At 39.2% G+C, this 19,012-nt stretch overlaps 1 protein-coding gene across 3 annotated transcripts in view; it reads left to right on the plus strand.

Annotated features, from left to right (window-relative positions):
- Positions 1-19,012, plus strand: part of LOC139948661 (SWI/SNF-related matrix-associated actin-dependent regulator of chromatin subfamily D member 1-like) — a 148,429-nt gene that overhangs the window by 98,297 nt on the left and 31,120 nt on the right. For all 3 annotated transcript variants that reach the window (XM_071946880.1, XM_071946882.1, XM_071946881.1), the window contains exons 6-8: positions 11,970-12,071; positions 15,142-15,303; positions 16,994-17,146. In XM_071946880.1, the coding sequence (XP_071802981.1) occupies positions 11,970-12,071; positions 15,142-15,303; positions 16,994-17,146 (417 nt within the window). The remainder of the gene's footprint in view (positions 1-11,969; positions 12,072-15,141; positions 15,304-16,993; positions 17,147-19,012) is intronic.

A 19,012-nucleotide genomic window follows, 5' to 3' on the forward strand; every position in this document is an offset into this window, starting at 1 on the left:
ACAAGTCAGAGTTTGATTTGTCGACAAACATCAGATTTGAACAACACAATATCTACAGTGTACATGTAGAACCGACCCCCCTATGGAAGTCAGTGGTTAAACAATTTTTCTTATTTATGAAGATGCAGTTATCACTTAGGTCGTGCAGCATCCACCCGTTTGACCCCTCCCCCCCCTCTCCCCCTCTCTTCCCCATGACATGAAATTTTTTCTTTGAACATGTTTGAAGGGCAAGGCCACTTTCATTTTGCAAAGGGCACTTCCATTGGAAAATCGCAAACAAGTTTAAGGGAAACTTTTGAAGGGGCACCAAGGCCAAGACCAGGGGCAACAGAAGCCATGGCTTTCGTGGCCGCTGTGTAATTCCAGGTTGCCCCCCCCCCTTAAAATTCTGTCTAACCCACTTTCGAACAACAATTAAAACCAAAGTATGAAGCATTATGTGGTTTGTGAAACCTCAGGTGGTACTCATTGTAGGTGACATGACTGCCCACCACATTTTTCTGGGCTTCGTAGGTGTCTCCGAACCGGTTTTTTAAATTAGATTTGGAGAAGCGTTGGTCGTGTGCCAAGAATGTTTCCTTCATCGCCCAAAACCGCCGCCACGGTCTCATTTGGATGGTGTAATTGCAGAGTCTCACTTCAAGCTGGTCTTTTCAGGGTGGCTAGGGGGGGTCAACAAGTCAACTCTTTATTACCTCCGATTGTGACATCAGCAGGCGCTGGTCTTTTTGTGGTCGGGAGGTTTTTTTGCATGTCTACCGCAAACATTTTGCCCGTGGAGACCTCTTCCACTTAAATCAATTTTCAGTTTATTTCAAACTGTGCACACCGGACAGCTTGCTCTCTAGAAACTCTGCCTGCCACGTCGCTGGGGTTATGAAATGTAATGTGGAAGATAAACAGTTTTCTGTATTTACGAGGCCACGCAGTGTAAAAAAATATATATAAAACCGGCCTTTCGAAATGCTGTCAACCTAAATAGATTCCTTTATCGAAAGAATAAACATTCAGTAAAATGCTAAGCTGATTTTCAACTCTGCCTGTATCGTTGATGTCTCAGGCACAGTTTTTAAGTTAGTATAAATTCTTCTGGGAAAAAGGCTCATGTAAGACATTGAAAAAGTAATGCAAACAAATAACAAAGAAATCTGGTGGAAATGTTAGCTCGAGGATCGTGTGAATTGTTGAGATTTGGAAACGTTACTGTCCATCACCCAAGGCTGTGACGGCAAAAAAATAGTCTGTACCCCTTTTTCAGTCCAATGAGAATGGGTCTTTATTAATGTGATTGAACTTGGGGAACTTGACATGGATTGAAATGGATTGAACTTGAAATGGAAATCGGGTAAACGACCTTTTCTAACCCTCACCCAAAGTAAAAAAGAACAAATCTATGGTTCAATCTTAAGGCTTAGAAGGAATACCAAGTAGTACAACAATTGATAAGGCCTACCACTTCCAATCATGGGTCATGCAAGGGCCACTTCCAGAGTTTGGCCCTTTTTTATCCTCAAAATTTCGTCTGGGCTCCCCCAAATCGTCATCCTCCCCATGGATTCTTGCGGTTGTGGGATTAGACCAATGTTTGCTCCCCTTAGGTGGCCATGCAGTTTGAAGGGGGGGGGGTTCTCCTTTTGATGTGGCCCAAGTTTAACCATTATAAGCGAGTCTGGTGGTGGTGGCTGGGAGTTGGTTGTCCGCTCTGATCTGCGTACCAATCCATCTCGTGGATGCTGTGGTTTTCGTGGAAAGTGTTTTTGATTCTGTCGCTGATGGTTTATGGGGAAGTTGAAGGTTGGATGATTGGTGGAGAGAGGGACGTGGAGGCAGGTGGAGACTCGACTTCTTTTGGGTCAGACTTGGGTGGCACCTACTCTGGTCTGAAACAGTTGTGTCAGTGGACAGTGAATCAGCTGTGGATTTCGTGCTTAATCCTGGATTTACAGGCAGTGCTGGTCATTAGCCCGGGCCCTGCAAAAGATTGCTCTCTGCAAATATTTTTCTGTTAAGCGAAAATTGCCGGTAACCAGTAGCAAACAGTATGCAGATTGTGACTTTGTAGTTGGTAACCTGGGCCCAATTTCAAATAGCTGCTTAAGCACACAATTGTGCTTAGCAAAAATAAGCAGGATACCAGTCACAAAATGTACATGTGACATTGTATTTAGGCTGGTAACCTTTTTCTCGTAAGCATAATTTTGTTCTTAGCTTTGTTTTGTGTTTAAGCTGCTCTACAAAATTAGGCTCTGTTTTTGCTTAGCCACATTTGCTTACCAGAATAAGGTTACCAGACCAAAAACTATGTAACATCTACCATTTCTGACTGGTATTCTGCTAATTTCTGCTTTAAGCGGAAATTTGTAAGAAGTATTTGCTGCTAAAGCAGCTCTATGAAATTGGACCCAGATTAGGATTAAATACTGCAACCTTAACAGTGCAAGTCATGCAGTTTAACCCTTCGTTGCGTTGAGAATGATCTTAAAGGGACACGTTGCATTGGATCGGTTGAGTTGGTCTGTGAAAAGGGTTTGAAACCGTTTGTTGTAAAATGTATATGATTAGAAAGATATTGTAAAAGTAGAATATGATGATCCACACAAGTATCACTCGAAATTGCACCGTTTTTCTTTTTTGTCGCTACTTTACACGGTCGGCCATTTTATGGAGTCAAAAGTTTGACTCCACAAAATGGCTGACCGTGTTTCTTCGCGACGAAGGAAAACCGTGCAATTTCGAGGCATGTTTGTGTGGATCACTATATCTATCTAGAACCATTTGCATTTCATAACGAACAGTTCCAAACGCTTTACAAAGACCAACTCGACCGATCCAAGTCAATGTCTTCCTTTAAGGTGCATCCTCCAAAAAAAGAACAAAAAAAGACTGTTTCCAAACTGGGCAAGTTTCCAGGACTATCTGGATTCCAGTGTCCATGTTAAACAGTTTCTCGTTGACTTTATTGACGTAATGGCTATAAATTTTTTAACTTTGTTTATATCAACAAACTCTGCATTGATCACTTAATGGGGGTAATTGTGGCTACAGTGGTTTTACCCTTGTCATTGAGTTGGTTCGTACAATCTAGGCTATGTACTAAAAAATAGTGACCATAAATAAAATAAAAACTCTCAACAGCAATCGTGTCTTGCCATAAATGTCAGAATTTATTTGTGAATGCCAAGTGTCACTGTATTTCCACTCGAATCAAACGACTGCACTGTACACGATGATAAACGCAAACCCTTTATTGATAAAACCACCGATGCTTACATGGTAAAATGGTAGGTGATTTAAAACACAGTAAAAATTAAAAATAAGGTGAAGATTCCATTGAGTATTCCAGAACTTTGATAATGTTGACATCAAAAACGGAACCCCTTGGGATCCCAAAAAACCCAGAGAGACCCCCTTGGTACCCCCCCCCCCTTTCATTATTATCTCACAACTTCGATGACCGATTGAGCTCGAATTTTCGCAGGTTTGTTATTTTATGCATAATGTTGAGATATACCAAGTGAGAAAACTGGTCTTAGACAATTACCAATAGTGTCCAATACCTTTTATGGCAGGGTCTTTGTTTGTTTGTTTTTTGGCAATTTATAAGAGAGATGCAAAAATCGATTAATATTATTATTATTAATAAAAGTCACCTGTGAAGGTTTTAAATGAATACAGTGAATGCTTGTTGAGAAAACAGCAAAATCATCGTCACCGTATTTTACTTTTGTTGCAGAGTCGGTCGGATGGGACGTAAAGACAGAGGCTCTATGTGTTACGTAATGCACATACATGTAAAAAAAGTTAAAGGAACACGTTGCCTTGGATCGGACGAGTTGGTTAAAATGAAAGCGTTTGTAACCGTTTTTGATATAATGCATATGGTTGGAAAGATGTTTTAAAAGTAGAATACAATGATCCACACAAGTTTGCCTCAAAATTGCGTGGTTTTCCTTCTACTGTGCGAACTAACACGGTCGGCCATTTATGGGAGTCAAAATTTTGACCCCCATAAATGGCCGACGTGTTAGTCGACGAGGTAAAAGGAAAACCACGCAATTTTGAGGCATGTTTGTGTGGATCATTGTATTCTACTTTTACAACATCTTTCTACCCATATGCATTTTATAAAAAACGGTTACAAACGCTTTTCAAAGACCACCTCGACCGATCCAAGGCAATGTGTTCCTTTAAAGAACCCAGGTACACTGATACTATAGCTAAAAGAATTTGCCACAGCACCTTGTAAATAAACCCTTAGAAAGTGCTACATAAAACTTTGGGAAAATCTCATATTCTGAAAAAAAAATTCAAAAACCTGTCTTACAATGTTTCTGGCTTTTCAAGGGCTTTGAGTTCTATGATGGTAGATAAGTTTGCTATTTAAATTGAGTTCAATACAGCTGCTAACCCATATTAAGTACATAAGCAATGTGGAACAGCTATGATTTAGGTCATGCAAGATTAGAGTTTTCCCGCTATTTATATATATATATATACATATTTTTTCCTTTTTTAGTGTTTTGTCACAGTAATTACCCAAAGTAGACATTTTTAAAGGACGTCACTACACTGTGGAAGTCATCAGAGCATAAACCTTTACATTTCAATATAAACTCCTTTTGTTGTCGAGGCTGAACAATATTTGAAAGGAAAAGCAAGAAAATAATTTGGAGAAAAAAAAAATCGCAAGCAGACCTCATTTACGCTTTGAGGGTCACGCTTGATTTGTCTTCACTGGCGATACAAGAGAAAAGGAAAGTAAACACAAAATAACTAATGGATGTTGTTGTTGTCTATGAAGGGCACCAGACCGAGTTGCACGCGTCTTCATTGGTTGTTGGGCCCATTATCATCATATATATTCAAATGTCCAGGGGGAATTGTTACGATGTCGTTGCCCTCATGGCAGTCCCTGTGCTGATCACGCAAACCCTCCCCATTCTACTACAAAAAACTCGTGCTAGAAAGTTATATAGAGGTCCAGGGATACTGAATCACGCGTACCCATTACCCAGTTTTTTTTTCTAGACTGGAGATGCGGGGCATTGCCTTCAACCGTCCATTTGTTGCCACCCAGTTTGGGTGACCTCGCCCATTGTTTGTCACCCATTTAAAACAACCCCACCCAGTTATATCTCCCACGAAGGGTGACTTCCTACATTTTTGTGGCCAGAAAATTTGTTGGTGTGGGGGGGGGGGGTTACCCTTTTTTAGACCTTATTAATTATTCTTTGAATGCATGTTTGTACTAATAATTACATTTGTAATTCCAACTTTTTTTCTTCTTTTTTTTTCTTCTTCATTTAGCCTGGGAAAGTGTTAGACAACTACAAATGTAAAAAACAAAAAAATTCATAAGATGATGTTTTTTTCTCCCTTGTAAAAATTGTTACTTTTACAGCTCATTGTGAGTCAAGGTTTGGTGGAAAAAGAAATGTTTACACATTTAAAACTAGCATTAAATATGCCTTTAAGCATAGGAAAAGGGGGCATAGTAATTTCCACGACTCCAGTTTTAAACAATCAGATCAGAGGATTCTATACAAGAGGTATTTGGTTTGCTGTAACACCCAGTGCTAGGTAGAGTAAGTGCTTAGAGAACTGTCTTGCTACATGTATGTATTCTAATAAAGTTGTAAAGCAGTTCATGATCTAGCTACAAGGATATGTGTGCTAGAGAACCAAATTTTATAATTGTGTAAATAAAATTTGTTTTTCTAATAATTTGAACTACTTCAAATTGATTGCCAGCTAAATGCCAGGACAAACAAACATTTTGTTTAAATTTAATTACATAACTTTTTGAAACAAAGTCATTTTCTTAAAAGTGCTTTATTTCCGACAAATTAATCAGCCCAGCATAAATTGCCAACAATGAGGCCCCCCCTTATCTTGAAGTGTATGTAATCAGTTTTGTCTTTCAAAGCACAAGACACCTTTGATAATTGTCAAAGACCAGTATTCTCACTTGGTGTAACCCAACATGTGCATTACAAATCTGTGAAAATTTTGACTCAATTGGTCATCAAAGTTGCACAATTGGTCATTGAAGTTGCAAGAGTATAACGAAAGAAAAAACACCCTCGTTGCACAATTTGTTTGTGTGCTTTCAGATGCCTAATAAAAAGCAATATCTTAATATTTTAGTGAGGAAGTTACCTTTCTCAAAAAAAACTTTGATACTTCAGAGGGAGCTGTTTCTCACAATGTTTTATACTATCCAATGCTCGTTGCCAAGTACGTTTTTTATGCTGAACAATTATTTTGAGTGATTACCAATAGTGTCCAGTGCCTTTAATAACCAATCTGATAACCAGGTAACAGAATAAACGTGTGAAACGGTATCAAAGATTACCCGCTAACCCACTTTAAAAAAAAAAAAGGCAGGTGTCACCTCTGCCAAATTCCTCTGATTAGATCTAATTGTTGTTTTAGAAGAGAGAAGAAAAAAAAACCTCCATATTTAGTAAGAGTTGGTTGCGTGAGTTCAAACCCTGACCACCCCCTCCCCCCCTCTTCTTGGCTAAAGACACTGGATACGTTTGGTAACTGTCGAAGATCAGTATTCTCACTTGGTGTATCCCAACATGTACAAAATAACAAACCTGTGAAACTTTGGGCTCAATTGGTCTTCGTAGTTGCAAGAAAGTAGTGTGAGAAAAAAAACACCCTTTTTGCCAAAAATATTTGTGCTTTCAGTTGGCTGCGAAAGGCTTCAGGCCTGAAGTCTTTCTTATAAATTCAAATTTTTTAGTGAGGAATTACATCTTTCTATAAAAAAATACATTCCTTCATAGGGAGTCGTTTCTCACAATGTTTTTTTTAACTATAAACAGCTCTCCACTGCTCGTTAACAAGTAAGTTTTTATGCTGATATATATTTTGAGTAACTGCCAAGCGTAGCCAGTGCCTTTAAAAAGATTTTTTACACTTTGGAACTCATCAGATTAAACTGCAGTGATAAATCACCGGATTGCTTTTTAGATAACCGAAGGGCTGGAATGAATGAAAACTCGGTCAAAATAAGCCACTTGCAACGTGCCAAATGGCAGTGTTCAAAGGTCTCTCGACCCTGGTGAACTTCTAGTGTAGGGAACATAGTTTTCATGTTTGTTGTTGTTGTAGTTTGTTTTTTGTTTGAATGATCTTCCCGCAAATTGGAACTCGGTAAACTCCCACAAAGGGATATAAACACCAAGCTGGCAACAGCCAATCTCTCCTATACAAACTCTAGTTTAACGTCTATTATTATGAATCGCACAAATCAAGAATTGTGATTCAGTAACTAGACGCCAATACTAATTCTAGTCATTGTGAAATCCGTTGTTAGTTGAGGGATTCGTATTTTACGGCTGGGGATTATGCATTGACTTATGAACCGGGAGGAACTTCCAGACGAGGAGTGTCCGGCCATTTACCATTTAGTCTAACATTTGTTTTCTTATATATATTTTTCCAAAATGCTGTCGTCTGTAGACCGTCAAGATAGTCCTGAAGACACACTAAAACGTACTTGAAGAACAAATTTCAACGACCAAAGGTTGGCAGGGCTTTAAAAGCAATCCTTCACGAGTCACAACAATAAATATTTCTAACGTGACTGATGTATCTAGACTGATGTATACTAATTCGGAAGATCATTATTGTGAGTTTTTTAAAGATAAGATACCTCCAGCAATGTTAAGATTTACGCTTTCTTTAAATACTTTCATCCTACTCGACCCCCGGTCCCACTGAGTGTGTCGCTGACGCCTGGGTCACCTTACACAATTTCTGGATATTGCCCAAAATCCAGACGCACATTTTTAAAACTTTTTTTATATATTTTAATTTTTATATTATTATATATACTTTGGCCTATTCTTATGCAAGTCACACTCCAGCAATTATCAGCCAGCCTTTAACACAAAAAAAAACCCACAAGTATGTGCCGTTGGGGCTATGATTGGGTTGTCACTATCGCAGAAACTGGAACACATATAAGCATTCTTTAAAGACACTGGACACTATTGGTAATTGTCAAAATCCAGTCTTTTCACTTGGTGTATCTCAACATGTGCATAAAATAATAATAATAATAATAATAATAATAATAATAATAATAATAATAATAATAATAATAATAATAATAATAATAATACCAAAACTTGCGCCCTAATCATGTGTAAACATGCTCTAGGGCGCTGAACATGGAAAAATAGACAAACTAAAACATAAGAAAATCCTGAATTATAACAACGGGAGTAAACATTCTTAAAAACATTCAACAACAAACTTAATCAATAGAAATCCTAAAGTATTAAAAAGCAATTAGGTCTAAAATGTCAAATACAAAACATTGTTACACATTGCAAGCATTAATAGTAGGTTAAAAAAATACATGGATTATTGACAATTAAAAATTATTAAACCATTCAGTGAAAATATTCAACTTTAAATAGATGAGTTTTCAGTGCGCTCCTAAATTTGTTCAGTTCTGTTAAGTCTCTTAGGGATGTGGGCAGAGAGTTCCAGAGTGTAGCAGCCGCCTTTCCAAACTGCCTATCACCATATGTGGCAGTTTTAGTGAGAGGTACTCTTAAAGAGGTAGTGCGTTCAGACCTCAATGACCTGCTTGGTCTGTATTTGTCGATCAGGTCACAGATGTACAAATAACAAACCTGTAAACATTTGAGCTCAGTTGGTCGTCGGAGTTGTGAGATAACTATGAAAGAAAGAAACGCCCTTGTCACACAAGGTTGTGTGCTTTCAGATGCTTGATTTCGAGACCTCAAATTCTAAACTTGAGGTCTCGAAATCAAATTCGCGGAAAATTACTTCTTTCTCGAAAACTACATCACTTCAGAGGAAGCCGTTTCTCACAATGTTTTATACTATCAACCTCTCCCCATTACTTGTTACCAAGTGAGGTTTTATGCTGATAATTATTTTGAGTAATTACCAATAGTGTCCACTGTCTCTAAGATGTTGCCTATTTGGGGCCAGCCACCAAATTCTCTAAACAGTCGTACCCTCGTTTTACCTGGTAGGGGGACTCGGTACTTGGTAATGATATTAGATAAGATCCAATCGTCCCAGTTAAAAATAGATACAGCACCCATATAAGGATCATCTGATAATAATTTTCCACTTAGTTTGGGTTCACCCTACGTTATTGGGGTTCACCCAACCCTACATGTATTGTATATTTGACTCCAGTCCCAGTCCTGTTTGCTCTTAGTCCTATCACCTAATCATCAGAATACTCCCCCATTCTGTGCCGCCCCGCGGAATAGGGACTTGACGATCCCGCAGTTTCCTGATATGTAAATTTATTCACTTATACATAGTGCTGCGTTATACTTGTTGTCCAATCAAACGCTTTCACAAAGAAGACTATTTGTGCGGGTTAAGTACTTAGTTAAGGATTGAAACACATTTTTTAATAACCAATCAATTACACACAGAAAACACTGAAAGCTCATTCGAGTTCAAGGGAATACATTGTAACAAACGTTTGGGTATGTCTTGTTTTAAAAATTTGAACTTTGAATATTTGGGAAGTGCTTTTCAATGACTTATAATGACCAGACACCCCCTTGCCTGCTGATGGTTTTGTACATCGCCCCCATTTGAGGAGATTTTTTTTCGATAACAACATACAGAAGTAAGAATCAGCCCCGTCAAGTCCCATTCTTGGGACCAAAATAGCTACATTTTAATGCGGATATGCTTACAGGGACCTCTTGCACTAGAACGGGAGCTGAATCAAGTCTACCTTGTTTGGGGTTCAACCAACCTTTTGGGGGTTAGCCACCAATTGTAATGGGCTCTGTGAAAATGAGTCACAAGGGGGACAATTGACTCATTGGGTTTTGTACATGGCTGAAAAGAGCAAAGAACAAGCTTCATTTTGACATATCTTACACACTTGTGTGATATTTGGTTCTAAAGTTGTGCCCTTTTGAAAAATAGATTATGTCATACTGGAGAAACAGCCTGTTTTTATGCTAATAATTGTTTTGAGTAGTTACCAATAGTGTCCACTGCCTCTAAACAAGTAGTCCTGAAATTTTCACAATTTTCAATTAAGGGCCTAATTAGATTTCATCAAAGATTAGCAAGTCCATTGACCAAGTGTGTCTGTAGATTTTCTTCAGCTAAAAACAACAAAAGCGTGAAGAGTTAAAGTAATTTGGGCAAGATGTTAAAAAAACAAAAACAAAACCCAAAAACTAAAGAGCTCAAGAAAAAAATCAAAGACTTCGTCGCATGTTTCCGAGAAACCCTCTTTGTGGTTGGAAATCTGCAGTTGTTGTCTGGGGTGGGACTTCACCTTTTATTTCCCCCGTGTAATCAATGTTAATGCTTGTTTTTCTACAGGCGTTAAGTAGACGTTAATAGAATTCGTACAGCATTCATACCTTAATTAGTAAGATGACATCCTCTCTATAAAAAAAACCCCACCTAACTCCCTTGATGACGACACTGTTTCATCACAACACCTTATTTTCATGTTCTACTTGATTGGAAGGTTTTTTTTGTTAACCTTCTCCTCACCACTTGATCACAAACACCCACCTCACTCTTGCGTCACAATCAACGCAAGGTTTGAAGAATCCAACGTCCTTGTTTTATTTGGAACGTCAAACATGAGGGCGAATAAATAGTAGTTGCAGCAAAATGTTGTTGGAGTGTTAGAGTGGCTTTCCAGGTCATCGGTCCAGTTGCGAGGGCGATTGTTTGCTTCCAAATTCATCCAGAAAGTATTAACCCTAATGACGTTTGCGTGCGCGCGTGACAACCCGCACTGCAGGCTTAAAGGCATAGAGCAGGGATTTACACACGGCACGTAATTAACTTTTATCCCCATTCTTATGCGCTAATAAAAAGGGTATTATTGTAAAACCTGTTGTGAACAAGTTTGCCCTTTCCTGTGGTCCAGTTTTGCATAACTGCTAAGCGAGTATTCATGTGGGTTTTGGGTCCAATTTTAATGAATGCTGTAAAGCAGATAATCTTGCTAAGCAAAATGAAAACTGGGGAAACCTACTTGTTTAAATTGTTCATAACTCTTTCTTTTCATATGTGAATATAAATGTATTCTTAAAATGTGTTAAAATTTATTTTTTGAGTGTGTGACTTAATTTGATCAATAAAATCAAATAAATACACCAGAAAGAAACATACTGACAATTTCAAATATGTGCTACTGAAATTTTCTGGGGCAAGTAAAATGCAGAGTTTACTAGCCCTGTGGCCTTTTACAAAAAGCTTAAGCGCAAGGCCCGATGTGGTATTGTAGGTAGAGATTCATCATATACACTGAAACAAAGTATACCTTTGGTTTTGTTAACTGTTCGTCTGTTTAAATCTGTATACAATCAAACTAACATGTGAAAATTTAATTTCAAAAGGTCGTGGCGAAATCTTCCAGCAGGAAGTATAACCCTTAATAGGAATAAATAATCTAAGAAGCGTCACTGATGGTACGCTTCTCAGATTCAAATTTGGGGATATCAAATCTTTTCACTAAACTGCATTACTTCAAAGTGAAATGTTTCTCAAAAGGCTTTTTACTTTAAAAAAAAACACATTTTTTTGCAAGATGTGGTCTACTTTTATTTTTTTCCAGAGGCCGTTGCCACTACTCCTAGGGCTGAAACAGGGTTACCCCCTTTACAGTCCATATGGATGTAGGCTTGGGTATCATCAATCCAAAGCCTGGTCGGTAGAGCAGAAAGCACTACCTCCCCAATTTGACGTCACAAGTGTCACGACCGAGATTTAAACCCACACTCTGCTGATCAAACACCAGAGCTTGAATCCAGTGCTCTTTATAACCGCTCAGCCATGACACGCCACAAAGCTGCTGTACGGCTAGCCAAGAAAGTTTTTTTTGCCATTAATTTCAAGAATGATTACCAAACAGATACCATCTATTTCAGATTTATAATTTTTGTGTATTGTCTGTTTTGATTTTTCAGTGGCACCGAACAAACACGACCACAGAGACAGATGGATTCCAAGTGAAGCGTCCAGGCAGTGAGAACGTGAAATGCACTCTGCTTCTTCTCCTCGATCACCAGGTTGGTTGATTCTACTGGTTCTCAAAACCTACTCCAATATCTGTGCACCTGTTTTGATCTTCTTTCCTGAACAGCTTCCTAGATCAACCAAAATCCATAGATGGTTTTGGTCGGCCCTATGGGGTTTTCTAAACCATTCCAAGATCCACCAAAATCCATAGGGGGGTTTGATCGACCCTGTTTTGCTTTCTTAAACCACTCCCAGACCTACCAGAGTACATTGTTGGTTTTAGGTGCCCCTGTTTTCACTTCTTATACCACTCCAAGATCCATAGATGGTTTTGGTCGGCCCTATTGGGTTTTCTAAACCATTCCAAGATCCACCAAAATCCATGGGTGGGTGTGGTCAACCCTGTTTGGATTTCTTATACCACTCCCAGATCCACCAAAATCCATGGTTGGCCCTGTAGGGCTTTTCTGAACCATATCAAGATCCACCAAAATCCATAGGTGGTTTCGATTGGCACTGTAAGAGTTTTCTGAACCATTCCCAGATCCACCAAAATCCATAGGTGGTTTGAGTTGGCTCTGTTTTCACTTCTTATACCACTGTCAGATCCACCAAAGTTTATGGGTGGGTTTGGTCGACCAAAATGCTCCCAAATTTCATCAAATTCCATGGAAGGATTTTGGGATTAAAAGTATACCAAAGATGCCAGGTTGCATGTTTTGCAGATTTAGCCCTGAAAAACTTAAATTTATTTTTAAATAGCGATTTTTATAGATTTAAGAAAGTTTTAAGCTTTCATTTAAGGTAATACATGAAAACATCCACTAATGATAACAAAGGTTAGTTAAATAATAACTGAAAATCAATGACTATTAAGATTCTGACACTATCTCACGTCCATCAGCCATGTACAACAATTTTTGCAAATGATATACATATATTTTGTGCATTGTCCTTGCTGCTAAGCACAACAATTTGCTAAGCATGAAATTTCTTCTATGATAAAATCAGGATTACCAACCAAATTTCCCACGTGATTTTCTGGATAAGCAAACAACAGCTGAATACCAGTAAATAAGCAATATGCAACAAATAGAAATTTGATTGGTTAACCTGTTTTTATCAAGGAAGAAATTTTATGCTAAGCAAATTGTTGTGCTTAGCAGCTCTGTGAAATTGGGCCCTGGTCTTGGCCTTGGTGCTCCTTCAAGTTTGTCCCATAGACTTTAAGGTTTTCCAATGGAAGTGCCCTTTGCAAAATGAAAGTGGCCTTGCCCTTTTTAAGATGAAATTCCAGGCCTGCACAGTTTTTTCGCTTTGAAACAGCACTATCCTTCAAAATTCCTTCAGAGAATTGTGTTCTTTTTGTCCTTTTTGTTCTCTGCTAGACAAAATACGCTTACCGCCCTCATGGCAATAAGCCCCATGAAATAAAGCTACTCTTTCGAACCGACCCCATGACCCCAGCCACCCTTCTGCCGGGTGTCACCCTTTACCCATCTCCGCCCTCCAGGTGATCTGCTTGTGTCTGTCCGCGAGGTCGTTTTTCTTCTGCCCATGACAGATCTGTTTATTTTTCTGTTGTTTTGCTCAAGGAAAACATGATCTTGGCCTGTTTAGTGTTATGAAGCACAGCCGAGTAAAAGGTCGCTGCAAAGCCCGGGTCCATGTCGTGAAGCGGGGAGTGTTTTTATTATTTCACGTGCTCCGTTCGAGCCCAATTTACAATTTCTATTAAGGTTGTATATTTTTAATACAATAATGAACATATACAGGGTGTCTTGAAGAAAAATGCGGCCAACGTTTTCTGTTATGAAACACAAAAAAAACAAAAACTGTATACATTTTCCTAGGAGGGGCAGCATTATGTAAATTGAATTGTTTGAGAGTTTTGACTTTTTTTTGGGGGGGGGGTGGGCGGGGAGTGACTGAAAGTTTACATTTTTCCCATGACGATTTAAAAGATAAAGCTGATAAGAAAAACAGGTTATCTTCATCAGGCCACTATTTGAGAAAAATTCTTCACACTTTCGTTTCATCTTGGTTTCTAATCCAGGTATCTGATTAGAAACGGCTCACCCTGTAGAGTGACCCCTAATGACTGACCCTCTTTCCGGCACGCCCCCTTTTTGAAAAGTAGGACATAGATAGGCCCGGGTTGACCCATTCCTCAGTTCCTTATTTGGTTTGAGATTTTGTGGTAAACAACATCTGGCCAAATTCTTCTGTGCATTTTTTTTTTTCAAGATGCTATCTTGAGTCTGAAGAAGATTTTAATTAAATTTGTATTGTCCATAAATGGCAATTTGCTTCGTCGAACATGCTCATAACCAACGAAATATATTTTTAAGAAATAACAGCATTGCAAATTATGCTGTAGACTATTTACACTAATAAGAACTTTTAAACTGTATTTATACAAGGGCACAGGCCTGTACACTTTGTTTTTGAAAGGGGAAAGGCACCAATGCATTTTCTCCTTGGTAAAAGGCAGCCTATGACTGAGGAAATTGTAAATTTTTACTAGAACATTTCAAGGGCACCAAGGCTGAGGGAACCAAGGCTGAAAAGGGGACCAGGGGCATGATGCCATCGCCTTTGTTTGGAGCTTTGTTTGGAGCATTTTAGGGGCACCAAGGCTGAAAAGGGGACCAGGGGCATGATGCCATCGCCTTTGTTGCCTCCATGAAGAATCAGGCCTGAGTGCACATCCAAAGTATAAACGCCCTCTCCAATTTATCTTTTTTCAGACTTTCTTCGCAAATGCTTGTCATTAAGACAGATATTAAGAGATGTTAAATTTGCATCGGGGATAAAGAATATTGTTTTTTTTTTTTTTTTAAACCCATACACCGATGTGTGTTAGCACTGTGTATTTAGTACTTTCCCGTAAAAAAATATCACAGGCATGTTACTCGGGTGGGATTCGAACCCACGACCCTTGTAATTCTAGAGCAGTGTCTTACCAACTAGACAACCGAGGTTGCCCGGTAGCTAGAGGCAGTTCGACTCCTATGTTTTGGCAGCGTGTACCGCAACGATATAAAACAAATAATAATAATAATAAGATAGATGTTTGCTAATCATTTTAAAATTTTGTCTTCTTCTTTCTTTTACCAGCCTCCACAGTACAAGCTGGACCCACGCCTAGCCCGCCTCTTGGGCGTCCACACCCAGACACGCCCAGTCATTATCAACGCCCTATGGCAGTACATTAAGACCCATTCCTTACAGGACTCCCATGAGCGAGAGTACATCAACAATGATAAGTACTTCCAACAGGTACGCCACCATCCTATTACAGGGCCCTAAGTTTCCTTTTTTTAAATTTTTTTAAAAATTTTATTATGTATTATATACAAGTCGCCAGACACACAAGGCCTGAAGGCCACTTCAAGGTGTGGACTACAATGAGTTTATTCCAGAGGCCGTTGCCACCTACTCCTAGGGCTGAAACAGGGTTACCCCTTTTACAGTCCATATGGATGTAGGCTTGGGTATCATCAGTCTGAAGCCTGGCCGGTAGAGCAGAAAGCACAACCTCCCCAATTTTACGTAGAAAGTGTCATGACCGGGACGCGAACCCACACTCTGCTGGTCAAACACCAGAGATTGAATCCGGTGCTCTTAACTGCCTGGCCATGACACGCCAAATAAACCAATATTCCTCCAATAAACCAAAGGGCAAACTTTCACAGAGCTGCTGTAGCAGACAATTTCCATCTTAGCTCAAATAAGCAGGAAATGAGTTTCAAAAGATACATGTAACATGATATTTTCATTAGAAACCTACTTGTTTGGTAGGCACAGTTGATTTGTGTTCTGCAATTTGTTATGCTTAAAAACCACTATGAAATTTGGAAAGCTGTTTAGTGCAAAAAATTGCTTAGCACAGAAAAATGTTGCTTAGCAAAAACAGTTAACCAGCCAAACCACCTAGGAGTGTTTATTGTTTGTGATTTGTTCCCTGCTAGATCATGTAGATTTTGCCGAGTTCCATTTTCTGCTAAACAGCTTTGTTTGAAAAGTAGTTTTTAGAAGACCTTAAATGATGCATTGGGTTTTTACATGTTGAAGTTTTAGAAGGCCCAGTCACACAAAGACAATTTTAACAGGCAACATGTAGTCAACTGACTGCACTGCATACAAAGCAGGACCCTATTTCATTTAGATGTTTTAGCACAAAATGTAGCTAAGCACAACAAAACTTTGCTTACCAGAATAAGGTTACCAGCCAAACCACCATGTCACGTGTACAATTTGTGGCTGGTATCCTGCTCATTTTTGCTAAGCAGAAAATTGTTTAGCAATATTTTCTGCTTTATTGGGCCCAGATTACAAAGTAGTAAAAAATACCACAAATGTATGAGCAATAATATACTACCCTCACTTGACTATCTTGATTTGGGGTTCCCTCTATTAATGTGAATGAGCTACATTCTAACCCCAATGGGGTATACTCTCTTGATTAGGATCTCTTGCCAAAGTGGATCAATTCTGTTACCCTTTGGATGGCATTTTGTAGTTAAGTGAACATGTTGCCTTTCAGAATTAAACCTTCTTTTTCAGGGGTTTGATTTCCCAGCTTTTTTTTCTGGAAATCTAGTGTTGTTGTTGTTGTTGTTGTTTTTTATATAAATTTATTGCAAATTGATAAAAACTTGAGAATATAACCTAATAGAATGCCCCAGACAGTAGATTACGGCTTTTAAAACCAAAGATTTCGGTCCCTTTTTGCTTAGCAAGTTTTGACTTATTTTGAATGCTAATATTGAGTAGCAAGTCCTGATATTTCTGTACCAATTGAAACATTTTCTGTTGCATTTTGCCTTGCCATACAAGGGAAATCGTTCACTGATATGGCTTTCACCCCCATGCTGTGCGCTCACCATTCAGGTGATTTTTCAACATCCTATCACATCCTAACTTTGCTTTTGTATTCTCCCCCCCCCCCTTCCCCAATCGGGTACAGATTTTTGAATGTGGACGGATGAAATTTTCTGAGATTCCTCAGCGACTCCACCCCTTGCTCCACGCCCCGGATCCCATAGTCATTCACCATGTCATCACGGTCGACCAGGCCGAGCAGAAGAAGACGGCATGCTACGACATCGACGTTGAAGTTGTAAGTAGATCAACAACCATTTTCTCAGGGCTTTCAGCTGTTTTTTGTTTTTTTTATTCAGTGACCCCCCCCCCCCTTTTCTTTTGCCTTCTCGTGGATGGCGTGTTTGTAGATTAACGAAGCTTTGCCGACTACTTACATACCCACTGATTGCATGCTCACATGGGTGCTACATTTTTATTTATTTAGATGGTCTTCCCGTCAAAGGAACTCGGCAAAATAACTCAAGCGGATGTAAACATCAAGCTGGCAACAGCCAATCTCCCTCACACAAACACTGGTTTAACGGCTATGATTATGAATTATACAAATCAATAAATTCTGATTCAGTTACTAGACAGCAATACTTATTCTGGTCATTGTGAAATCAGCGGTTAGCTTGGCCGGATTCGAACCCACAACCTTGTGATTGCAAGTCCTGCAGTCTAGCCACTGGACCACGGTGACCACATCTCACACGTGCCTCTCTGCTCAAGCAGTGGTTCTTGCTGGCCACTCACAAACACCACAAAGCGTCCATCCAAATGGGATCAGTTTGATAAAGGGACATGTTGTCTTGGATCGGTTGAGCTGGTCTTTGAAAAGCGTTTGAATCCGTTGGTTACGAAATGCATATGGTTAGATAGAATATAATGATCCACATAAACATGCCTCTAATTTGCGCGGGGTTCCTTTTAACTGGATAACAAACACGGTCGGCCATTTTGTGGAGTCAAAATTTTGGCTCCATAAAATGGCAGACCATGTTGGTTGGCAAACTGAAAAGAAAACCATGCAATTTCGATGCATGTTTCTGTGGATAAATATATACTACTTTTAAATTATCTATCTAAACATACGCATCTCATAAGAAACGGTTATGAATTGCTTTTCACAGACCAACTCGCCCGATCCAAGACAACGTGTCCCTTTAATAGTTTGAAATGGGAGTTGAGAATGTCAACTGGATGACGTTGGCAGCTGTGGTTTGTCAATGCATTACTGGGGAAGGGGATGGGGAAGCGGTTTCAATATGAATCTGCACGGAATTAGAGACTTCTGAGATGCTAGCAGCAGCAGCAGACATAACGGTCCTTTTTTGCGGCTCTGAGCATGCGCGCACATACTCAGTTTGCGCACATACTCAGTTTTGTGCGAGTAGGTCTGAGCACGCGCACTACTGTCAAAATCTGTGAAAAAGGACCGTTTTAAAGTCTCCCATTGTTACAGAAGCCAATTGCACAAAAATCAAATCCCTTTATTGTAAGCAACGTCGGGTCTTCCGCTGAGTGATCTTGGACCTGAAAAAAAAAAACAAGATCATTTATTCTCCAAACAAAATCATAGAAATAACTCCTAAGCAAATAATACCTCATATGCCATTCTACATGGAACATAAAATGAGCTCGATTTACACAAACATACACTGGCGTGATTTACGATAGTACTTTTAACACCTTTCATTCTCAACACCCGCTCCCCCACTTTCACTGTTATGTTCACTGAAAAGACAAGAGAGTTTATTCAGTGCGTTTACATCAAATCAGACAACTTATTTGCGGAGGTTGTACACTGGTAGTGAACCCCTAGGGCTAGCGCATGGCGCCTTTCTGACGCCAGCCGACTCAGCTATTCTCAATGGGATGTGAAATCTGTTCAATCAAGCAAGAGCATTCTTGTTGCCCAACACTGCCGTCTGTCCCAACACCTGTGTTGCTATCTTCGTGCTCTGTTGTATCTGTTGGGTAACTGCCTCCCCCCTTCCCCCCCCAAAAAAAAAAAAAAAATTAAATAAATAAATAACTATAATACTAAAGTAATCTCCCGTATTTGAAAAAATAGAAATGTTTTAAGGCAAAGTATACCTTTGGTTTTTGGAGCCGTTCC

The sequence above is a fragment of the Asterias amurensis genome, chromosome 16 (assembly GCF_032118995.1).
Source record: "Asterias amurensis chromosome 16, ASM3211899v1".
Taxonomy (NCBI): Eukaryota; Metazoa; Echinodermata; class Asteroidea; order Forcipulatida; family Asteriidae; genus Asterias; species Asterias amurensis.